Genomic DNA, 26,271 nt, shown 5'->3' with positions numbered 1-26,271 from the left:
TCCTAATTCCAGTCCCTGTATACATCCACCACGTGTCCTAATTCCAGTCCCTGTATACATCCACCATGTGTCCTAATTCCAGTCCCAGTAACACTGTATACATCCACCATGTGTCCTAATTCCAGTCCCTGTATACATCCACCACGTGTCCTAATTCCAGTCCCAGTAACACTGTATACATCCACCACGTGTCCTAATTCCAGTCCCTGTATACATCCACCACGTGTCCTAATTCCAGTCCCAGTAACACTATACATCCACCACGTGTCCTAATTCCAGTCCCTGTATACATCCACCATGTGTCCTAATTCCAGTCCCAGTAACACTGTATACATCCACCACGTGTCCTAATTCCAGTCCCTGTATACATCCACCACGTGTCCTAATTCCAGTCCCTGTATACATCCACCATGTGTCCTAATTCCAGTCCCAGTAACACTGTATACATCCACCATGTGTCCTAATTCCAGTCCCTGTATACATCCACCACGTGTCCTAATTCCAGTCCCTGTATACATCCACCATGTGTCCTAATTCCAGTCCCAGTAACACTGTATACATCCACCACGTGTCCTAATTCCAGTCCCTGTATACATCCACCATGTGTCCTAATTCCAGTCCCTGTATACATCCACCACGTGTCCTAATTCCAGTCCCTGTATACATCCACCACGTGTCCTAATTCCAGTCCCTGTATACATCCACCACGTGTCCTAATTCCAGTCCCTGTATACATCCACCACGTGTCCTAATTCCAGTCCCTGTATACACCCACCATGTGTCCTAATTCCAGTCCCTGTATACATCCACCACGTGTCCTAATTCCAGTCCCTGTATACATCCACCATGTGTCCTAATTCCAGTCCCAGTAACACTGTATACATCCACCACGTGTCCTAATTCCAGTCCCTGTATACATCCACCATGTGTCCTAATTCCAGTCCCTGTATACATCCACCACGTGTCCTAATTCCAGTCCCTGTATACATCCACCACGTGTCCTAATTCCAGTCCCTGTATACATCCACCACGTGTCCTAATTCCAGTCCCTGTATACATCCACCATGTGTCCTAATTCCAGTCCCTGTATACATCCACCATGTGTCCTAATTCCAGTCCCTGTATACATCCACCATGTGTCCTAATTCCAGTCCCTGTATACATCCACGATGTGTCCTAATTCCAGTCCCTGTATACATCCACCACGTGTCCTAATTCCAGTCCCTGTATACATCCACCATGTGTCCTAATTCCAGTCCCTGTATACATCCACCACGTGTCCTAATTCCAGTCCCTGTATACATCCACCATGTGTCCTAATTCCAGTCCCTGTATACATCCACCATGTGTCCTAATTCCAGTCCCTGTATACATCCACCACGTGTCCTAATTCCAGTCCCTGTATACATCCACCATGTGTCCTAATTCCAGTCCCTGTATACATCCACCATGTGTCCTAATTCCAGTCCCTGTATACATCCACCATGTGTCCTAATTCCAGTCCCTGTATACATCCACCACGTGTCCTAATTCCAGTCCCTGTATACATCCACCATGTGTCCTAATTCCAGTCACTGTATACATCCACCATGTGTCCTAATTCCAGTCCCTGTATACATCCACCATGTGTCCTAATTCCAGTCCCTGTATACATCCACCACGTGTCCTAATTCCAGTCCCTGTATACATCCACCATGTGTCCTAATTCCAGTCACTGTATACATCCACCATGTGTCCTAATTCCAGTCCCAGTAACAGTTTTTGATTGATATCTTCCAAGACCTGTTCCAGTTTATTTGTTATATGTAATAAATAGATAGGAAGTATTTCTTTCCAGAGCTCTGAAATTAAAACGAGCATTAAAAACAGTGAGAAAGTTCTTGACGTTCTTGACTAATGGCCTAAACTCACTAAAGGCGAGCATGCGAAGCGTGTGTGTGAAATGTATTTTCAAATCTGTTGTTTTGAATTCTAATGACCCAACCGAAGCGGGGCGGGCAGGTTGTCCTCTTTGACGCCTCACTCAATTAAAACGTGTCTCTATTTTTGTGTTGTATCGCTAGAGATGTATTCACACAAAACAATACCAACTTTTTTCCCGAGCTCATTTGAATTGGAAGAGGTAGCTAAGGGTTGAGGCTTTACTATACACGCTAAATTAGACCAATTCATCCACTTATGGAAACAACATCGCTATCTGCTGATTGGAGGTCTGGTCCTCTGTAGCTCAGTTGGTATAGCATGGTGCTCCTTCCTGTAGCTCAGTTGGTAGAGCATGGTACTCCTTCCTGTAGCTCAGTTGGTAGAGCATGGCGCTCCTTCCTGTAGCTCAGTTGGTAGAGCATGGCGCTCCTTCCTGTAGCTCAGTTGGTAGAGCATGGCGCTCCTTCCTGTAGCTCAGTTGGTAGAGCATGGCGCTCCTTCCTGTAGCTCAGTTGGTAGAGCATGGCGCTTCTTCCTGTAACTCAGTTGGTAGAGCATGGCGCTCCTTCCTGTAGCTCAGTTGGTAGAGCATGGCGCTCCTTCCTGTAGCTCAGTTGGTAGAGCATGGCGCTCCTTCCTGTAGCTCAGTTGGTAGAGCATGGCGCTCCTTCCTGTAGCTCAGTTGGTAGAGCATGGCGCTCCTTCCTGTAGCTCAGTTGGTAGAGCATGGCGCTCCTTCCTGTAGCTCAGTTGGTAGAGCATGGCGCTCCTTCCTGTAGCTCAGTTGGTAGAGCATGGCGCTCCTTCCTGTAGCTCAGTTGGTAGAGCATGGCGCTCCTCTAGCTCAGTTGGTAGAGCATGGCGCTCCTTCCTGTAGCTCAGTTGGTAGAGCATGGCGCTCCTTCCTGTAGCTCAGTTGGTAGAGCATGGCGCTTGTAAAGCCAGGGTGGTGGGTTCCATTCCCGTGACCACCCATATGTCAAATGTGTGCATGACTGTGAGATAAAAGCGTAGATGATATTAGAATATTATAATATTATAATTATAATTATTATTATTATACCTTAGCTAAATACATTAAACTCAGTTTTTCACAATTGCTGACATTTAATCCTTGTAAAAATTCCCTGTTTTAGGTCAGTTAGGATCACCACTTTATTTTAAGAATGTGAAATGTCAGAATAATAGTAGAGATAATGATTTATTTCAGCTTTTATATCTTTCATAAAATTCCCAGTGGGTCAGAAGTTCACATACACTCAATTAGTATTTGGTAGCATTGCCTTTAAATTGTTTGACTTGGGTCAAACACTTCAGGTAGCCTTCCAAAAGCTTCCCACAATAAGTTGGGTGAATTTTTGCCCGTTCCTCCTGACAGAGCTGGTATAACTGAGTTAGGTTTGTAGGCCTCCTTGCTCGCACAAGCTTTTTCAGTTCTGCCCACAAATGTTCTATTGGATTGAGGTCAGAGCTTTGTGAAGGCCACTCCAATACCTTGACTTTGTTGTCCTTAAGCCATTTTGCCACAACTTTGGAAGTATGTTTGGGGTTATTGTCCATTTGGAAGACGATATTTGTCCCAATGTGCAGTTGCAAACCGTAGTTTGGCTTTTTTATGGAGGTTTTGGAGCAGTGGCTTCTTCCTTGCTGAGTGGCCTTTCAGGTTATGTTGATATAGGACTTGTTTTACTGTGGATACAGATACTTTTGTAGCTGATTCCTCCAGCATCTTCACAGGGTCCTTTTGTTCTGGGATTGATTTGCACTTTGGAAATTGCTTTTGGAAATTGCTCCCAAGGATGAACCAGACTTGTGGAGGTCTCCAATGTTTTTTTCTGAGATCTTGGCTGATTTATTTTTATTTTCCCATGATGTCAAGCAAAGAGGCACTGAGTTTGAAGGTAGGCCTTGAAATACATCCACAGGTACACCTCCAATTGACTCAAATGATGTCAATTAGCCTATCTGAAGCTTCTAAAGCCATGACATTTTCTGGAATTTTCCAAGCTGTTTAGAGGCACAGTCAACTTACTGGAATTGTGATACAGTGAATTATAAGGGAAATAATCTGTCTGTAAACAATTGTAAGAAAAATTGTCCTAACCGAATTGCCAAAACTATACTATGTGTTAACAAGAAATTTGTGGAGTGGTTGAAAAACAAGTTTTAATGACTCCAACCTAAGTGTATGTAAACTTCCGACTTCAACTATATGTACTATCCTGCTAGCATACAGTCACTGCTCTGCCTGTTCCCGTACTGTTCACCCTCCTCGCTCTGCCTGTTCCCGTACTGTTCACCCACCTCGCTCTGCCTGTTCCCGTACTGTTCACCCTCCTCGCTCTGCCTGTTCCCGTACTGTTCACCCTCCTCGCTCTGCCTGTTCCCGTACTGTTCACCCTCACTGCTCTGCCTGTTCCCGTACTGTTCACCCTCCTCGCTCTGCCTGTTCCCGTACTGTTCACCCTCACTGCTCTGCCTGTTCCCGTACTGTTCACCCTCACTGCTCTGCCTGTTCCCGTACTGTTCACACGCCTCGCTCTGCCTGTTTTCGTACTGTTCACCCTCACTGCTCTGCCTGTTCCCGTACTGTTCACCCTCCTCGCTCTGCCTGTTCCCGTACTGGTCACCCTCACTGCTCTGCCTGTTCCCGTACTGTTCACCCGCCTCGCTCTGCCTGTTCCCGTACTGTTCACCCTCCTCGCTCTGCCTGTTCCCGTACTGTTCACCCTCCTCGCTCTGCCTGTTCCCGTACTGTTCACCCTCCTCGCTCTGCCTGTTCCCGTACTGGTCACCCTCACTGCTCTGCCTGTTCCCGTACTGTTCACCCGCCTCGCTCTGCCTGTTCCCGTACTGTTCACCCTCACTGCTCTGCCTGTTCCCGTACTGTTCACCCTCCTCGCTCTGCCTGTTCCCGTACTGTTCACCCTCCTCGCTCTGCCTGTTCCCGTACTGTTCACCCTCACTGCTCTGCCTGTTCCCGTACTGTTCACCCGCCTCGCTCTGCCTGTTCCCGTAATGTTCACCTGCCTCGCTCTGCCTGTTCCCGTACTGTTCACCCGCCTCGCTCTGCTTTCTCCGCCTGTCTGCTTCCGGAGAGTTCTTCCCTTAAGTGAGTGTGTCCTGTGTGTTCTGTGGTGTCCAGGGCCTGACGTTCACAGCGGCCACTCACGTGGTGTTTGCTGAGCTGTACTGGAACCCTGGCCATGTGAAGCAGGCTGAGGACCGGGCGCACCGCATCGGACAGACCGCCTCCGTCCACGTGCATTACCTCATCGCCAAGGGAACCTTCGACACCGTCATGTGGGGCATGCTCAACAGGAAGGTGTGTGTGTGTGTGTGTGTTTCGTTTTAACTGGAAGGTAGGTACTTTTCATAGAAGTACCAGTCAAAAGTTGAAAGTTGACACACCTACGTATCCAAGGGTTTTTCTTTATTTTTACTATTTTCTACGTTGTTAGAATAATAGTGGACATCAAAACTATGAAACAACACATGGAATCATGTAGTAGCCAAAAAAGTGTTAAACAAATCAATATCTATTTTAGATTCTTCAAAGTAGTCACCCATTTGCCTTGATGACAGCTTTGCACACTCTCGGCATTCTCTCAACCAGCTACATGAGGAATGCTTTTCCAACTGTCTTGAAGGAGTTCCCACATATGCTGAGCACTTGTTGGCTGCTTTTCCTTCACTCTGCGGTCCAACTCATCCCAAACCATCTCAATTGGGTTGAGGTCGGGTGATTGTGGAGGCCAGGTCATCTGATACAGTACTCCATCACTCTCCTTGGTCAAATAGCATTGTTGGGTCTTTGTCCTGTTGAAAAACAAATGATAGTCCCACTAAGCGCAAACCAGATGGGATGGCGTATCGCTGCAGAATGCTGTGGTATCCATGCTGGTTCAGTGTGCTTTGAATTCTAAATGAATCACTGACAGTATCACCATCACACCACCTCCTCCATGCTTCACCGGTCATGTTCATTGCTTGTGTTTCTTGGCCCGAGCAAGTCTCTTCTTCTTATTGGTGTCCTTTAGTAGTGGTTTCTTTGCATCAATCTGACCATGAATGCCTGATTCTGTCCTCTGAACAGTTGATGTTGAGATGTGTCTGTTAGTTGAACTCTTTGAAGCATTTATTTGGGCTGCAATCTGATGTGCAGTTATCTCTAATGAACTTATCCTCTGCAGCAGTCTTCCTTTCCTGTGGCGGTCCTCTTGAGATCCAGTTTCATCAAAGCGCTTGATGGTTTTTGCGACTGTGCTTGAAGAAATATTCAATGTTCTTGAAATGTTCCCGTATTGACTGACCTTCATGTCTTAAAGTAATGACGCACTGTCGTTTCTCTTTGCTTATTTGGTCTGTTTTTGCCATAATATGGACTTGGTCTTTAACCAAATAGGGCTATCTTCTGTATACCCACCCCTACCATGTCACAACACAACTGATTGGCTCAAATGCATTAAGAAGGAAATAAAATCCACAAATGTAACTTTTAACAAGGCACACCTGTTAATTGAAATGCATTCCAGGTGTCAACCTCATGAAGGCTGGTTGAGAGAATGCCAAGAGTGTGCAACCCTGTCATCAAGGCGAAGGGTGGCTACTTTGAAGAATCTCAAGTCTAAAATATATTTTGATTTGTTTTTTGGTTACTACATTATTCCATATGTGTTATTTCATAGTTTTGATGTATTCACTATTATTCTACAATATAGAAAATAGTACAAACACAGAAAAACCCTTGAATGAGTAGGTGTGTCCAAACTTTTGACTGGTACTGTAGATTTACTTAAAGGGACAGCACAAAGCCCCCGAGACCACCTTGTCATTTTGACTGGAACACAGTGGGTTGAATGGCAGGTACACTCAATATATCTGTAATTCTATGGTACTAATATCCACTGCAGGACCACCGTTTCCAATGAACTGGATTTGAATCAATCAATCAATCAAAACATTTTTTTTAAAGATGCATTACAGATGTATCAGAGTGAGGTTGTTGATCTTGGTGTTTATTTGTTGTTTACTGACCTTGTTGTTGTTAATTATGCTGCAAAGAACAGAGCAGTTTATGGTCACATTCATCTAGTGCACATTGTAGCAAAACAAGTGTTTCTTATTGGACAAGTCCTGATTGCGCCTCCCTGATTTAGTCCATTTTCTGCCATTAAGTGCTTAAAAGGAAAATGCTTTTTATCTTTGAGTGGAGTATCCCTGTACGTGTTGTTCTGATAGGAGACTGTGTGTGTGTTGTTGTTGACAGGAAACGGTAACGGGCAGTACTCTGAACGGTAAGAAGGAGTACTTAAAGGCAGAGTTGGGGGATAAGGACAAATGGGACTTCCTGAATTTCGCCGAGGCGTGGACACCAAGCGAGACGACCCTGGCAGCAGGAGGAGTGGTTGACAATGACAAAGATCCTGTGTTCTTTAACCATGTGAGTCACTGGTCTAGTGATCTGGGTTCTTTAACCATGTGAGGCACTGGTCTAGTGATCTGGGTTCTTTAACCATGTGAGGCACTGGTCTAGTGATCTGGGTTCTTTAACCATGTGAGGCACTGGTCTAGTGATCTGGGTTCTTTAACCATGTGAGGCACTGGTCTAGTGATCTGGGTTCTTTAACCATGTGAGTCACTGGTCTAGTGATCTGGGTTCTTTAACCATGTGAGGCACTGGTCTAGTGATCTGGGTTCTTTAACCATGTGAGTCACTGGTCTAGTGATCTGGGTTCTTTAACCATGTGAGGCACTGGTCTAGTGATCTGGGTTCTTTAACCATGTGAGGCACTGGTCTAGTGATCTGGGTTCTTTAACCATGTGAGGCACTGGTCTAGTGATCTGGGTTCTTTAACCATGTGAGGCACTGGTCTAGTGATCTGGGTTCTTTAACCATGTGAGTCACTGGTCTAGTGATCTGGGTTCTTTAACGTGTGTGCAGATGGTGTTCTAACACTGGGAAGGTTTTGAATCCTAGCAATCATACTGCTACTGTATGTTTATGTCTGTCTAACAGTATAGACATGTAGGTGCATCATACATATTACTAAACGATAATGTAGTATACATATCACTAAACGATCATGTAGTATACATATTCTAAACGATCATGCATGATACATATTCTAAACGATAATGTATGATACATATTACTAAATTATAATGTATCACACATATTACTAAACAATAATGCATCAAACATATTACTAAACAATAATGCATCAAACATATTACCAAACGATAATGTATCACACATATTACCAAACAATAATGCATCACACATATTACTAAACAATAATGCATCACACATATTACTAAACAACAATGCATCATACATATTACTAAACGATAATGCACCATACATATTACTAAACGATAATGAACCATACATATTACTAAACGATAATGTGCCATACATATTACTAAACGATAATGAACCATACATATTACTAAACAATAATGCACCATACATATTACTAAACGATAATGAACCATACATATTACTAAACGATAATGTGCCATACATATCACTAAACGATAATGCACCATACATATTACTAAACGATAATGAACCATACATATTACTAAACGATAATGTGCCATACATATTACTAAACGATAATGAACCATACATATTACTAAATGATAATGCACCATACATATTACTAAACGATAATGAACCATACATATCACTAAACGATAATGCACCATACATATTACTAAACGATAATGAACCATACATATTACTAAACGATAATGCACCATACATATTACTAAACAATAATGCATCATATTATCTGGAAACCATCTTAAACTGATATTATTTATGAATATAATGTGTTAGTTCTCTCTCTTAAAAGAGGTCTAAAGGGACAAAATGAACTGACATGATACTGTTAGATCAGATGAATGACAGGCTTTACAACAGATCAGAAGGACGGGCTTTACAACCGATCAGATGAAGGACAGGCTTTACAACAGATCAGATGAAGGACCGGCTTTACAACAGATCAGATGAAGGACAGGCTTTACAACAGATCAGAAGGACGGGCTTTACAACAGATCAGATGAATGACAGGCTTTACAACAGATCAGATGAAGGACAGGCTTTACAACAGATCAGATGAAGGGCCGGCTTTACAACAGATCAGATGAAGGACAGGCTTTACAACAGATCAGATGAATGACAGGCTTTACAACAGATCAGATGAAGGACAGGCTTTACAACAGATCCGATGAAGGACAGGCTTTACAACAGATCCGATGAAGGACAGGCTTTACAACAGATCAGATGAAGGACAGGCTTTACAACAGATCCGATGAAGGACAGGCTTTACAACAGATCAGATGAAGGACAGGCTTTACAACAGATCAGATGAATGACAGGCTTTACAACATATCAGATGAAGGACAGGCTTTACAACAGATCAGATGAATGACAGGCTTTACAACAGATCGGATGAAGGACAGGCTTTACAACATATCAGATGAAGGAACTGCTTTACAACAGATCCGATGAAGGACAGGCTTTACAACAGATCCGATGAAGGACAGGCTTTACAACAGATCAGATGAAGGACAGGCTTTACAACAGATCCGATGAAGGACAGGCTTTACAACAGATCAGATGAAGGACAGGCTTTACAACAGATCCGATGAAGGACAGGCTTTACAACAGATCAGATGAAGGACAGGCTTTACAACAGATCAGATGAATGACAGGCTTTACAACATATCAGATGAAGGACAGGCTTTACAACAGATCAGATGAATGACAGGCTTTACAACAGATCGGATGAAGGACAGGCTTTACAACATATCAGATGAAGGAACTGCTTTACAACAGATCAGATGAAGGACAGGCTTTACAACAGATCAGATGAAGGACAGGCTTTACAACAGATCAGATGAAGGACAGGCTTTACAACAGATCAGATGAATGACAGGCTTTACAACAGATCAGATGAATGACGTGCTTTACAACAGATCAGATGAAGGACAGGCTTTACAACAGATCAGATGAATGACAGGCTTTACAACAGATCAGATGAAGGACAGGCTTTACAACAGATCAGATGAAGGACCGGCTTTACAACAGATCAGATGAATGGTGTGCTTTACAACAGATCAGATGAAGGACAGGCTTTACAACAGATCAGATGAAGGACAGGCTTTACAACAGATCAGATGAATGACGTGCTTTACAACAGATCAGATGAATGACAGGCTTTACAACAGATCAGATGAAGGACAGGCTTTACAACAGATCAGATGAAGGACAGGCTTTACAACAGATCGGATGAAGGACAGGCTTTACAACAGATCAGATGAATGACAGGCTTTACAACAGATCAGATGAATGACAGGCTTTACAACAGATCAGATGAAGGACAGGCTTTACAACAGATCAGATGAAGGACAGGCTTTACAACAGATCAGATGAATGACGTGCTTTACAACAGATCAGATGAATGACAGGCTTTACAACAGATCAGATGAAGGACAGGCTTTACAACAGATCAGATGAAGGACAGGCTTTACAACAGATCAGATGAATGACAGGCTTTACAACAGATCGGATGAAGGACAGTCTTTACAACAGATCAGATGAATGACAGGCTTTACAACAGATCAGATGAAGGACAGGCTTTACAACAGATCAGATGAAGGACAGGCTTTACAACAGTTCCGATGAAGGACGGGCTTTACAACAGATCAGATGAAGGACGGGCTTTACAACAGATCAGATGAATGACAGGCTTTACAACAGATCAGATGAATGACAGGCTTTACAACAGATCAGATGAAGGACAGGCTTTACAACAGATCAGATGAAGGACAGGCTTTACAACAGATCATATGAATGACAGGCTTTACAACAGATCAGATGAAGGACAGGCTTTACAACAGATCAGATGAAGGACAGGCTTTACAACAGATCAGATGAATGACAGGCTTTACAACAGATCAGATGAAGGACAGGCTTTACAACAGATCAGATGAATGACAGGCTTTACAACAGATCAGATGAAGGACCGGCTTTACAACAGATCAGATGAAGGACAGGCTTTACAACAGATCAGATGAAGGACAGGCTTTACAACAGATCAGATGAATGACAGGCTTTACAACAGATCAGATGAAGGACAGGCTTTACAACAGATCAGATGAAGGACAGGCTTTACAACAGATCAGATGAATGACAGGCTTTACAACAGATCGGATGAAGGACAGGCTTTACAACAGATCAGATGAAGGACAGGCTTTACAACAGATCAGATGAATGACAGGCTTTACAACAGATCAGATGAAGGACAGGCTTTACAACAGATCAGATGAAGGACAGGCTTTACAACAGTCTCACCGTGACTCTACCCCTCCTCTCTGCAGTTTGAGAAGGACAAACAGCACGACATCCGTTCGTTCTTCTCTCCGGACGCGGGTAAAGAGAAGAAGAGGAAAAGAACAGAGGGTGAGGTTTCCCCCATTACCCCCTCAGAGAAGGAGGGTCCTATAGATGTGGAGAAAAACTACAACTCCCAAGATCCCCCTGACCTCCAGGACCTAGACTTCTCTCCCCTGGTGAAGAGGCTGCGGCTGCCCACCTCCACCCTCACCCCCAGCGCTACCCACAGCCCCAGGTCTCGTCTTGGGGGGAAAAGGAAGTCCCTCCATGGGGGGAGAGACACCAGCAGCAGCCCCCTGGCCTCTCTGTTTACCCCCCGTCGGCTCTCTGAGAAAGGGACCCCGAAACCAAGGTTGAGCCTCAGACCAGGACTACCAGATCAGGGGAAGGGAGATCAGTGGAGCTGTGGGGCCTGTACTTACTCCAACAACATCCTGCTCCTTTACTGTGAGGTGTGTGAGTCCCCACTCCACAGGCCCAGCACTGGTGAGTACACACACACACACACACACACACACACACACACACACACACACACACGTTGGCAGGCGTAACATACACCAAGTCAGAAATAGACCAGCGTGACAACGTGTCTCTGCTAGATGACAACGAGTAGAAGAGGACGCAACACACTGTTCACCTGACTGTCAAGTGAGAAACAGTCACAAGGCCTGTTCTCGGTGTGCCGCGCGTCTCCAAGTTTACAAAGTAAAGTTGATGAATTGGCCCCGGCTGAAGTTAAAGTTCCCCAAGGCACTCTGGCTGACTATCTAATAGGACTGGGAGAAGGAAGGTAACTGTCTCTCCTCAAACACAGACACCTCCTGGTTCAGTTGGCAGTACCGGGGGAAAGTGGAGGGTGTAAAGAGGGGGGTGAAGGAGGGTTGAGATCAGTCCTCAGTCTTTAAAGGATTACCTGTTCTTCCATCCATCAAGACCGAGCGGCACAGGGAATTCACACAGCAGCATCCCTCCTGTCTGTCTCTCAGTAATAATAACCCAGAATAACCCTGCTACCTGCCTGGGTTGTTGCTCTGTAATGCTGGGTTGTTGCTCTGTAATGCTGGGTTGCTGCTCTGTAAGGCTGGGTTGCTGCTCTGTAAGGCTGGGTTGGGTTGTTGCTCTGTAAGGCTGGGTTGCTGCTCTGTAAGGCTGGGTTGCTGCTCTGTAAGGCTGGGTTGCTGCTCTGTAAGGCTGGGTTGCTGCTCTGTAAGGCTGGGTTGCTGCTCTGTAAGGCTGGGTTGCTGCTCTGTAAGGCTGGGTTGCTGCTCTGTAAGGCTGGGTTGCTGCTCTGTAAGGCTGGGTTGCTGCTCTGTAAGGCTGGGTTGCTGCTCTGTAAGGCTGGGTTGGGTTGCTGCTCTGTAAGGCTGGGTTGCTGCTCTTTGCCAAGATAATCCATCCACCTGACATGTGTGGCATATCAAGAATGATCATCACACAGGTGCACCTTGTGCTGCGGACAATAAAAGGTCACTCTTAAATGTGCTGTTTTGTCACACAGGGAGTGTGCATTTGGCCTGCTGACTGCAGGAATGTCCACCTGAGCTGTTGCCAGAGAGGTGAATGTTCATTTCTCAACCAGAAGCCGGCTCCAACTACGTTTTAGAGAATTTGCCAATACGTCCAAGCGGCCTCAGAACCGCAGACCACGTGTAACCACACCAGCCCAGGACCTCCACATCCGGCCTCTTCACCTGCGGGATCGTCTGAGACCAGCCCCCCCTGGACAGCTGATGAAACAGAGCAGTTTGTCTTTCTGTAACAAACCCCTGTGGGGGAAAACTCATTCTGATTGGCTGGGCCTGGCTCCTCAGTGGGTGGTCCTGGCTCCTCAGTGGGTGGGCCTGGCTCCTCAGTGGGTGGTCCTGGCTCCTCAGTGGGTGGGCCTGGCTCCTCAGTGGGTGGGCCTGGCTCCTCAGTGGGTGGGCCTGGCTCCTCAGTGGGTGGGTCTGGCTCCTCAGTGGCTGGGCCTGGCTCCTCAGTGGCTGGGCCTGGCTCCTCAGTGGGTGGGCCTGGCTCCTCAGTGGGTGGGTCTGGCTCCTCAGTGGCTGGGCCTGGCTCCTCAGTGGCTGGGCCTGGCTCCTCAGTGGGTGGGCCCATGGCTGCGCCTCTGCCCAGTCATGTGAAATCCATAGATTAGGGCCTAATGAATTTATTTAAAATGACTGATTTCCTTATATGAACTGTAACTCAGTAAAATCGTTGAAATGGTTGCAGGTTGCTTTAACATTTATGTTCAGTAGAGTTATCAGGTAGAACAGAAATGCAGCAGTACTCAGGACCTCCAGGTGAGATCTGAATAGCGCTGGTGTAGGGGATGTTATACAGGCACCTGACTGTCTGTCAACACTAGAGGAGGGTGGTCTCAATCATAGAAATAGGATCACTAGAACATACATTGTACTTCTATGTTAGACTAGCTCGATCATCAAGGACTGATCAAACACACCATTACAATTGTACACACACACACACACACACACAATCCGTTAACAAAATCCTCTCCATGTCATGCTTGACTGAGGTGTGTAATGTTTGATATCTAATCAGCAAACAAACACGGTTCTCTGTTGTGGTACTGCTGGCACCACAGGCAGCATGTTAGAAGGGGAATTTACCAGGCCGTCAGATCTGTAATGACAACCGAGGCAGAACAACAACTCTGATGGTATTAAGACTTCACATCTCTCAAAACATGACACTGTAATCACTGTCACCAAACAGGAAATGCTGAGAAAATAAGCACTATTATATCACAGCATTAGGAAATAAATGCATATTGCATTCACAGACTTTTGACAAAGATCACTTTTTTAGAATCGTCAGGAGGGTGTCTTGTTTGGCAGGAGGTAGTCTAGTCTGAGGAGAATGTCTTGTTTGGCAGGAGGTAGTCTAGTCTGAGGAGAATGTCTTGTTTGGCAGGCAGCAGTCTAGTCTGAGGAGAATGTCTTGTTTGGCAGGCAGCAGTCTAGTCTGAGGAGAATGTCTTGTTTGGCAGGCAGCAGTCTAGTCTGAGGAGAATGTCTTGTTTGGCAGTCAGCAGTCTAGTCTGAGGAGGATGTCTTGTTTGGCAGGCAGCAGTCTAGTCTGAGGAGAATGTCTTGTTTGGCAGGCAGCAGTCTGAGGAGAATGTCTTGTTTGGCAGGCAGCAGTCTGAGGAGAATGTCTTGTTTGGCAGGCAGCAGTCTAGTCTGAGGAGAATTGAGCTGCAGTCTCTGGTCCCCTCAGCTCGTTAGTTGTCGGGGCTCGGCGTCGGGCGCTGGGAAATTCAGGTGACATTTGAGAAAATCTATAAGAGGATGGCCTTTCAGAAACAAACCTTACAATGGAAACATCATGAATTAGTCTGTTAGTTCCAGTTCTTCCCCTGTTCGTCCACAACAAAAACACGTTCAGGAGGTCACAATTTATCAAAGAAGGGGCCCATAATTGCCCACAGATGAAATTTGAGTTGAGAATCAGTTACATATTGATGGCCCGTATCCTGCTCATTTTCAACATATCAGCAGCATTCTATTAGTTTTCACCATGTGTCACCAAGTCACAAATATTCCACACTGTCTGAGCAGAATGACAAGAATCTGTGTCTCTCAACAAGCAGCTGCTCACATTTGAATTCACACATTATTTTAGTGACTGTGTGACGCATTGCTTCTCTGCTCCCCTAAGAGGTCTTTGAACTACTTCCTGTAATCTTGGCCTTTGTACATTTCGCTGAACACAACTGTACAAAACTAATCTGTGTGGTTGTACATGTTTTCTACAAGGATATGAACTGTTAGGCTACATGTACATCTATAAAGAACCTTGTTGTGTTTTCTCTCTTCCACCTCTCAGCTCCAGGCACACAATCTACAGGTTCACCTGCTGTGTCCCCAGGCTCCAGGCCTGATCAGTTCACCCCTAGAGAACACCCCTGGATCGTCCTCTCTGGGTCGGACAGCAAGCAGGAGGACCCCCCCTGTCCTGGTCCTGCCTCTCCCGGGACAACTGAACCACAGACGGACGGTCAAGAGAGAGGGCAGGAAGAGGAGAGACAGACAGACGGGCAACAGAGAGAGCAGGAGGAGAGACAGACAGACGGTCAACAGAGAGAGCAGGAGGAGAGACAGACAGACGGTCAACAGAGAGAGCAGGAGGAGAGACAGACAGACGGTCAACAGAGAGGGCAGGAGGAGGAGAGACAGACAGACGGTCAACAGAGAGAGCAGGAGGAGAGACAGACAGACGGTCAACAGAGAGAGCAGGAGGAGGAGAAGCTCAAAGGCAAACAATCACCAGGAGAGGACCAGTCAGCCCCTCATGAGCACACTGATGGTAATCCAACTTTAATCTTCCCTTTCCTGCTACCCTCCTTTCCTTCTTCCCTCCTACATATCTGGGGGATATTGTCTGGGGTGAATAGTCACCCATATGTTGTAATGCTGTAATGCTATGTATCACTGAGGTAGTCATCAATATGCCGCCAGCTGCCTCCCTCCGTTGTGTGGTGATTTGGTAAGGGAGGGTGTGACTTATTATTGTTAGTATTATTATAGAAGGGGATTGTTTCTTCTCTTCACAGCCTTATGGTATTTAAACTGGCTCTAAACTATAGGTTCATGAAATTGCTTTTATTTTGTGTATTTTGCATTTACCTCAAGTTTTTAATTGCTTTTTAATTGCTCTGAAAAACTCCATAAGAATGAGTCATATTATCCGTGTCTGTCTTGTCTGTCTTGTCTGTCTGTCTGTCTCTACATGAATTAACACCCTCAACAGCACCAACCAGCTCCAGACACCCCTGCACCCAGTCATCATAACACATCACACATTCTGATCCAGAAATATGTCCAGAAAAAAAGAACTGTGTTCTGTTAGTCCTGCCTTGTCTTGTCTTTCCCATTCAGGACTTTTCCTGAATCTCATTTAATGGCAGTTAATGGCCTTGTGTATGTCACTCACTTCTGATGGTGATGTGACACTAGTGGCTGGGTGTTCTATTTCCAGACAGACGTTCTTCAGTCTCAGGGTTCATGTGGAACACTGCAGTGGACCAATAAAAGGAACCTATGGGGTAGAGAGAGAGAGAGACTCTGAGAGACTCAGTGAGCGGCTTAATGAGAGAGAGAGAGAGAGACTCGGTGAGCAGAGCCTTGCTGTTGAGAAAGGCCGCCGTAGGCAGACCTGGCTCTCAAGAGAAGGCAGGCTATGGGCACTCTGCCCACAAAATGAGGTGGAAACTGAGCTGCACTTCCTAACCTCCTGCCCAAAGTATGACCATATTAGAGACACATATTTCCCTCAGATTACACAGACCCACAAAGAATTCCAAAACAAAACCAATTGTTAGAAACTCCCTATATCTACTGGGTGAAATACCAGTGTGACATCACAGCAGCAAGATGTGTGACCTGTTGCCACGAGAAAAGGGCAACCAGTGAAGAACAAACACCATTGTAAATACAACCCATATTTATGTTTATTTATTTTCCCTTGTCTACTTTAACTTTTGCACATTGTTACAACACTGTATACAGACATAATATGACATTTGAAATGTCTTTATTCTTTTGTAACTTCTGTGAGTGAAATGTTTACTGTTCATTTTTATTGTTTATTTAACTTTTTGATTATTATCTACTTCACTTGCTTTGACGATGTTAACACACGTTTCCCTTCGAGAGAGGGAGAGGATTCTGTTCTAACTGTCGTCACCTAGATAGATATCCTGTCTGTTCTAACTACCTAGATAGATATCCTGTCTGTTTTAACTAAAGCTGCTGTCTTCCACCTAGATAGATATCCTGTCTGATCTAACTACCTAGATAGATATCCTGTCTGTTCTAACTACCTAGATAGATATCCTGTCTGATCTAACTAAAGCTGCTGTCTTCCACCTAGATAGATATCCTGTCTGATCTAACTAAAGCTGCTGTCTTCCACCTAGATAGATATCCTGTCTGTTCTAACTACCTAGATAGATATCCTGTCTGATCTAACTAAAGCTGCTGTCTTCCACCTAGATAGATATCCTGTCTGTTCTAACTACCTAGATAGATATCCTGTCTGTTCTAACTAAAGCTGCTGTCTTCCACCTAGATAGATATCCTGTCTGTTCTAACTAAAGCTGCTGTGTACTGTGACTGTCCCTCCTAGATGTATTATGGAGTCTGATTTCCTCCTAGATAGATATCCTGTCTGATCTAACTAAAGCTGTTGTGTGCTGTGACTGTCCCTCCTAGATGTATTATGGAGTCTGATTTCCACCTAGATAGATATCCTGTCTGTTCTAACTACCTAGATGGATATCCTGTCTGTTCTAACTACCTAGATAGATATCCTGTCTGTTCTAACTACCTAGATAGATATCCTGTCTGTTCTAACTACCTAGATAGATATCCTGTCTGTTCTAACTACCTAGATGGATATCCTGTCTGTTCTAACTAAAGCTGCTGTGTACTGTGACTGTCCCTCCTAGATGTATTATGGAGTCTGATTTCCACCTAGATAGATATCCTGTCTGTTCTAACTAAAGCTGCTGTGTGCTGTGACTGTCCCTCCTAGATGTATTATGGAGTCTGATTTCCACCTAGATAGATATCCTGTCTGTTCTAACTACCTAGATAGATATCCTGTCTGTTCTAACTAAAGCTGCTGTCTTCCACCTAGATAGATATCCTGTCTGTTCTAACTACCTAGATAGATATCCTGTCTGTTCTAACTACCTAGATGAATATCCTGTCTGTTCTAACTACCTAGATGGATATCCTGTCTGTTCTAACTACCTAGATAGATATCCTGTCTGTTCTAACTACCTAGATAGATATCCTGTCTGTTCTAACTACCTAGATGGATATCCTGTCTGTTCTAACTAAAGCTGCTGTGTACTGTGACTGTCCCTCCTAGATGTATTATGGAGTCTGATTTCCACCTAGATAGATATCCTGTCTGTTCTAACTACCTAGATGGATATCCTGTCTGTTCTAACTAAAGCTGCTGTGTACTGTGACTGTCCCTCCTAGATGTATTATGGAGTCTGATTTCCACCTAGATAGATATCCTGTCTGTTCTAACTACCTAGATGGATATCCTGTCTGTTCTAACTAAAGCTGCTGTGTACTGTGACTGTCCCTCCTAGATGTATTATGGAGTCTGATTTCCTCCTAGATGGATATCCTGTCTGTTCTAACTAAAGCTGCTGTGTACTGTGACTGTCCCTCCTAGATGTATTATGGAGTCTGATTTCCACCTAGATAGATATCCTGTCTGTTCTAACTACCTAGATAGATATCCTGTCTGTTCTAACTAAAGCTGCTGTGTACTGTGACTGTCCCTCCTAGATGTATTATGGAGTCTGATTTCCACCTAGATAGATATCCTGTCTGTTCTAACTAAAGCTGCTGTGTACTGTGACTGTCCCTCCTAGATGTATTATGGAGTCTGATTTCCTCCTAGATAGATATCCTGTCTGATCTAACTAAAGCTGTTGTGTGCTGTGACTGTCCCTCCTAGATGTATTATGGAGTCTGATTTCCACCTAGATAGATATCCTGTCTGTTCTAACTACCTAGATGAATATCCTGTCTGTTCTAACTACCTAGATGGATATCCTGTCTGTTCTAACTACCTAGATAGATATCCTGTCTGTTCTAACTACCTAGATAGATATCCTGTCTGTTCTAACTACCTAGATGGATATCCTGTCTGTTCTAACTAAAGCTGCTGTGTACTGTGACTGTCCCTCCTAGATGTATTATGGAGTCTGATTTCCACCTAGATAGATATCCTGTCTGTTCTAACTACCTAGATGGATATCCTGTCTGTTCTAACTAAAGCTGCTGTGTACTGTGACTGTCCCTCCTAGATGTATTATGGAGTCTGATTTCCTCCTAGATGGATATCCTGTCTGTTCTAACTAAAGCTGCTGTGTACTGTGACTGTCCCTCCTAGATGTATTATGGAGTCTGATTTCCACCTAGATAGATATCCTGTCTGTTCTAACTACCTAGATAGATATCCTGTCTGTTCTAACTAAAGCTGCTGTGTACTGTGACTGTCCCTCCTAGATGTATTATGGAGTCTGATTTCCACCTAGATAGATATCCTGTCTGTTCTAACTAAAGCTGCTGTGTACTGTGACTGTCCCTCCTAGATGTATTATGGAGTCTGATTTCCACCTAGATAGATATCCTGTCTGTTCTAACTAAAGCTGCTGTGTACTGTGACTGTCCCTCCTAGATGTATTATGGAGTCTGATTTCCACCTAGATAGATATCCTGTCTGTTCTAACTAAAGCTGCTGTGTACTGTGACTGTCCCTCCTAGATGTATTATGGAGTCTGATTTCCACCTAGATAGATATCCTGTCTGTTCTAACTACCTAGATAGATATCCTGTCTGTTCTAACTACCTAGATAGATATCCTGTCTGTTCTAACTAAAGCTGCTGTGTACTGTGACTGTCCCTCCTAGATGTATTATGGAGTCTGATTTCCACCTAGATAGATATCCTGTCTGTTCTAACTTAAGTTGCTGTGTACTGTGACTGTCCCTCCTAGATGTATTATGGAGTCTGATTCCCACCTAGATAGATATCCTGTCTGTTCTAACTAAAGCTGCTGTGTACTGTGACTGTCCCTCCTAGATGTATTATGGAGTCTGATTTCCTCCTAGATAGATATCCTGTCTGTTCTAACTACCTAGATAGATATCCTGTCTGTTCTAACTACCTAGATAGATATCCTGTCTGTTCTAACTAAAGCTGCTGTGTGCTGTGACTGTCCCTCCTAGATGTATTATGGAGTCTGATTTCCACCTAGATAGATATCCTGTCTGTTCTAACTACCTAGATAGATATCCTGTCTGTTCTAACTAAAGCTGCTGTGTACTGTGACTGTCCCTCCTAGATGTATTATGGAGTCTGATTCCCACCTAGATAGATATCCTGTCTGTTCTAACTACCTAGATAGATATCCTGTCTGTTCTAACTACCTAGATGGATATCCTGTCTGTTCTAACTAAAGCTGCTGTGTACTGTGACTGTCCCTCCTAGATGTATTATGGAGTCTGATTTCCTCCTATAGATAGATATCCTGTCTGTTCTAACTAGAGCTGCTGTGTACTGTGACTGTCCCACCTAGATGTATTATGGAGTCTGATTTCCTCCTAGATAGATATCCTGTCTGTTCTAACTAAAGCTGCTGTGTACTGTGACTGTCCCTCCTAGATGTATTATGGAGTCTGATTTCCACCTAGATAGATATCCTGTCTGTTCTAACTACCTAGATAGATATCCTGTCTGTTCTAACTACCTAGATAGATATCCTGTCTGATCTAACTAAAGCTGCTGTGTACTGTGACTGTCCCTCCTAGATGTATTATGGAGTCTGATTTCCACCTAGATAGATATCCTGTCTGTTCTAACTAAAGCTGCTGTGTGCTGTGACTGTCCCTCCTAGATGTATTATGGAGTCTGATTTCCTCCTAGATGGATATCCTGTCTGTTCTAACTAGAGCTGCTGTGTACTGTGACTGTCCCACCTAGATGTATTATGGAGTCTGATTTCCTCCTAGATAGATATCCTTTCTGTTCTAACTAAAGCTGCTGTGTACTGTGACTGTCCCTCCTAGATGTATTATGGAGTCTGATTTCCACCTAGATAGATATCCTGTCTGTTCTAACTACCTAGATAGATATCCTGTCTGTTCTAACTACCTAGATAGATATCCTGTCTGATCTAACTAAAGCTGCTGTGTACTTTGACTGTCCCTCCTAGATGTATTATGGAGTCTGATTTCCACCTAGATAGATATCCTGTCTGTTCTAACTAAAGCTGCTGTGTGCTGTGACTGTCCCTCCTAGATGTATTATGGAGTCTGATTTCCTCCTAGATGGATATCCTGTCTGTTCTAACTAAAGCTGCTGTGTACTGTGACTGTCCCTCCTAGATGTATTATGGAGTCTGATTTCCTCCTAGATAGATATCCTGTCTGTTCTAACTAGAGCTGCTGTGTACTGTGACTGTCCCTCCTAGATGTATTATGGAGTCTGATTTCCACCTAGATAGATATCCTGTCTGTTCTAACTAAAGCTGCTGTGTACTGTGACTGTCCCTCCTAGATAGATATCCTGTCTGTTCTAACTACCTAGATGGATATCCTGTCTGTTCTAACTACCTAGATGGATATCCTGTCTGTTCTAACTAAAGCTGCTGTGTACTGTGACTGTCCCTCCTAGATGTATTATGGAGTCTGATTTCCACCTAGATAGATATCCTGTCTGTTCTAACTAAAGTTGCTGTGTACTGTGACTGTCCCTCCTAGATGTATTATGGAGTCTGATTTCCACCTAGATAGATATCCTGTCTGTTCTAACTTAAGTTGCTGTGTACTGTGACTGTCCCTCCTAGATGTATTATGGAGTCTGATTTCCACCTAGATAGATATCCTGTCTGATCTAACTAAAGCTGCTGTCGTCACCTAGATAGATATCCTGTCTGTTCTAACTACCTAGATAGATATCCTGTCTGTTCTAACTACCTAGATAGATATCCTGTCTGTTCTAACTACCTAGATAGATATCCTGTCTGTTCTAACTAAAGCTGCTGTGTACTGTGACTGTCCCACCTAGATGTATTATGGAGTCTGATTTCCTCCTAGATAGATATCCTGTCTGTTCTAACTACCTAGATAGATATCCTGTCTGTTCTAACTACCTAGATAGATATCCTGTCTGTTCTAACTAAAGCTGCTGTGTACTGTGACTGTCCCACCTAGATGTATTATGGAGTCTGATTTCCACCTAGATAGATATCCTGTCTGTTCTAACTAAAGCTGCTGTGTGCTGTGACTGTCCCTCCTAGATGTATTATGGAGTCTGATTTCCACCTAGATAGATATCCTGTCTGTTCTAACTAAAGTTGCTGTGTACTGTGACTGTCCCTCCTAGATGTATTATGGAGTCTGATTTCCACCTAGATAGATATCCTGTCTGTTCTAACTTAAGTTGCTGTGTACTGTGACTGTCCCTCCTAGATGTATTATGGAGTCTGATTTCCACCTAGATAGATATCCTGTCTGATCTAACTAAAGCTGCTGTCGTCACCTAGATAGATATCCTGTCTGTTCTAACTACCTAGATAGATATCCTGTCTGTTCTAACTACCTAGATAGATATCCTGTCTGTTCTAACTACCTAGATATATATCCTGTCTGTTCTAACTAAAGCTGCTGTGTACTGTGACTGTCCCACCTAGATGTATTATGGAGTCTGATTTCCTCCTAGATAGATATCCTGTCTGTTCTAACTAAAGCTGCTGTGTGCTGTGACTGTCCCTCCTAGATGTATTATGGAGTCTGATTTCCACCTAGATAGATATCCTGTCTGTTCTAACTACCTAGATAGATATCCTGTCTGTTCTAACTAAAGCTGCTGTGTACTGTGACTGTCCCTCCTAGATGTATTATGGAGTCTGATTCCCACCTAGATAGATATCCTGTCTGTTCTAACTACCTAGATAGATATCCTGTCTGTTCTAACTACCTAGATGGATATCCTGTCTGTTCTAACTAAAGCTGCTGTGTACTGTGACTGTCCCTCCTAGATGTATTATGGAGTCTGATTTCCTCCTAGATAGATATCCTGTCTGTTCTAACTAGAGCTGCTGTGTACTGTGACTGTCCCACCTAGATGTATTATGGAGTCTGATTTCCTCCTAGATAGATATCCTGTCTGTTCTAACTACCTAGATAGATATCCTGTCTGTTCTAACTAAAGCTGCTGTGTACTGTGACTGTCCCTCCTAGATGTATTATGGAGTCTGATTCCCACCTAGATAGATATCCTGTCTGTTCTAACTACCTAGATAGATATCCTGTCTGTTCTAACTACCTAGATGGATATCCTGTCTGTTCTAACTAAAGCTGCTGTGTACTGTGACTGTCCCTCCTAGATGTATTATGGAGTCTGATTTCCTCCTAGATGGATATCCTGTCTGTTCTAACTAAAGCTGCTGTGTACTGTGACTGTCCCTCCTAGATGTATTATGGAGTCTGATTTCCACATAGATAGATATCCTGTCTGTTCTAACTAAAGCTGCTGTGTACTGTGACTGTCCCTCCTAGATGTATTATGGAGTCTGATTTCCTCCTAGATGGATATCCTTTCTGTTCTAACTAAAGCTGCTGTGTACTGTGACTGTCCCTCCTAGATGTATTATGGAGTCTGATTTCCACCTAGATAGATATCCTGTCTGTTCTAACTACCTAGATAGATATCCTGTCTGTTCTAACTACCTAGATAGATATCCTGTCTGATCTAACTAAAGCTGCTGTGTACTGTGACTGTCCCTCCTAGATGTATTATGGAGTCTGATTTCCACCTAGATAGATATCCTGTCTGTTCTAACTAAAGCTGCTGTGTGCTGTGACTGTCCCTCCTAGATGTATTATGGAGTCTGATTTCCTCCTAGATGGATATCCTGTCTGTTCTAACTAAAGCTGCTGTGTACTGTGACTGTCCCTCCTAGATGTATTATGGAGTCTGATTTCCTCCTAGATAGATATCCTGTCTGTTCTAACTAGAGCTGCTGTGTACTGTGACTGTCCCTCCTAGATGTATTATGGAGTCTGATTTCCACCTAGATAGATATCCTGTCTGTTCTAACTAAAGCTGCTGTGTACTGTGACTGTCCCTCCTAGATAGATATCCTGTCTGTTCTAACTACCTAGATGGATATCCTGTCTGTTCTAACTACCTAGATGGATATCCTGTCTGTTCTAACTACCTAGATATATATCCTGTCTGTTCTAACTAAAGCTGCTGTGTACTGTGACTGTCCCACCTAGATGTATTATGGAGTCTGATTTCCTCCTAGATAGATATCCTGTCTGTTCTAACTAAAGCTGCTGTGTGCTGTGACTGTCCCTCCTAGATGTATTATGGAGTCTGATTTCCACCTAGATAGATATCCTGTCTGTTCTAACTACCTAGATAGATATCCTGTCTGTTCTAACTAAAGCTGCTGTGTACTGTGACTGTCCCTCCTAGATGTATTATGGAGTCTGATTCCCACCTAGATAGATATCCTGTCTGTTCTAACTACCTAGATAGATATCCTGTCTGTTCTAACTACCTAGATGGATATCCTGTCTGTTCTAACTAAAGCTGCTGTGTACTGTGACTGTCCCTCCTAGATGTATTATGGAGTCTGATTTCCTCCTAGATAGATATCCTGTCTGTTCTAACTAGAGCTGCTGTGTACTGTGACTGTCCCACCTAGATGTATTATGGAGTCTGATTTCCTCCTAGATAGATATCCTGTCTGTTCTAACTACCTAGATAGATATCCTGTCTGTTCTAACTAAAGCTGCTGTGTACTGTGACTGTCCCTCCTAGATGTATTATGGAGTCTGATTCCCACCTAGATAGATATCCTGTCTGTTCTAACTACCTAGATAGATATCCTGTCTGTTCTAACTACCTAGATGGATATCCTGTCTGTTCTAACTAAAGCTGCTGTGTACTGTGACTGTCCCTCCTAGATGTATTATGGAGTCTGATTTCCTCCTAGATGGATATCCTGTCTGTTCTAACTAAAGCTGCTGTGTACTGTGACTGTCCCTCCTAGATGTATTATGGAGTCTGATTTCCACATAGATAGATATCCTGTCTGTTCTAACTAAAGCTGCTGTGTACTGTGACTGTCCCTCCTAGATGTATTATGGAGTCTGATTTCCTCCTAGATGGATATCCTTTCTGTTCTAACTAAAGCTGCTGTGTACTGTGACTGTCCCTCCTAGATGTATTATGGAGTCTGATTTCCACCTAGATAGATATCCTGTCTGTTCTAACTACCTAGATAGATATCCTGTCTGTTCTAACTACCTAGATAGATATCCTGTCTGATCTAACTAAAGCTGCTGTGTACTGTGACTGTCCCTCCTAGATGTATTATGGAGTCTGATTTCCACCTAGATAGATATCCTGTCTGTTCTAACTAAAGCTGCTGTGTGCTGTGACTGTCCCTCCTAGATGTATTATGGAGTCTGATTTCCTCCTAGATGGATATCCTGTCTGTTCTAACTAAAGCTGCTGTGTACTGTGACTGTCCCTCCTAGATGTATTATGGAGTCTGATTTCCTCCTAGATAGATATCCTGTCTGTTCTAACTAGAGCTGCTGTGTACTGTGACTGTCCCTCCTAGATGTATTATGGAGTCTGATTTCCACCTAGATAGATATCCTGTCTGTTCTAACTAAAGCTGCTGTGTACTGTGACTGTCCCTCCTAGATAGATATCCTGTCTGTTCTAACTACCTAGATGGATATCCTGTCTGTTCTAACTACCTAGATGGATATCCTGTCTGTTCTAACTAAAGCTGCTGTGTACTGTGACTGTCCCTCCTAGATGTATTATGGAGTCTGATTTCCACCTAGATAGATATCCTGTCTGTTCTAACTAAAGTTGCTGTGTACTGTGACTGTCCCTCCTATATGTATTATGGAGTCTGATTTCCACCTAGATAGATATCCTGTCTGATCTAACTAAAGCTGCTGTCGTCACCTAGATAGATATCCTGTCTGTTCTAACTACCTAGATAGATATCCTGTCTGTTCTAACTACCTAGATAGATATCCTGTCTGTTCTAACTACCTAGATAGATATCCTGTCTGTTCTAACTAAAGCTGCTGTGTACTGTGACTGTCCCACCTAGATGTATTATGGAGTCTGATTTCCTCCTAGATAGATATCCTGTCTGTTCTAACTACCTAGATAGATATCCTGTCTGTTCTAACTACCTAGATAGATATCCTGTCTGTTCTAACTAAAGCTGCTGTGTACTGTGACTGTCCCACCTAGATGTATTATGGAGTCTGATTTCCACCTAGATAGATATCCTGTCTGTTCTAACTAAAGCTGCTGTGTGCTGTGACTGTCCCTCCTAGATGTATTATGGAG

The 26,271-nt window shown here is 43.7% G+C and overlaps 1 protein-coding gene across 1 annotated transcript in view; it reads left to right on the top strand.

Annotated features, from left to right (window-relative positions):
* Positions 1–26,271, top strand: part of LOC110528847 (DNA annealing helicase and endonuclease ZRANB3-like) — a 101,880-nt gene that overhangs the window by 44,834 nt on the left and 30,775 nt on the right. Inside the window, exons 12-15 of the mRNA XM_036951658.1 lie at positions 5,069–5,248; positions 7,193–7,366; positions 11,317–11,818; positions 15,170–15,649. Of these exons, the coding sequence (XP_036807553.1) occupies positions 5,069–5,248; positions 7,193–7,366; positions 11,317–11,818; positions 15,170–15,649 (1,336 nt within the window). The remainder of the gene's footprint in view (positions 1–5,068; positions 5,249–7,192; positions 7,367–11,316; positions 11,819–15,169; positions 15,650–26,271) is intronic.

This window comes from Oncorhynchus mykiss, chromosome 18, assembly GCF_013265735.2.
Source record: "Oncorhynchus mykiss isolate Arlee chromosome 18, USDA_OmykA_1.1, whole genome shotgun sequence".
Taxonomy (NCBI): domain Eukaryota; kingdom Metazoa; phylum Chordata; class Actinopteri; order Salmoniformes; family Salmonidae; genus Oncorhynchus; species Oncorhynchus mykiss.
Note: the sequence above shows the minus strand (reverse complement) of the source record. Positions and strands in the feature narration are given on the sequence as shown.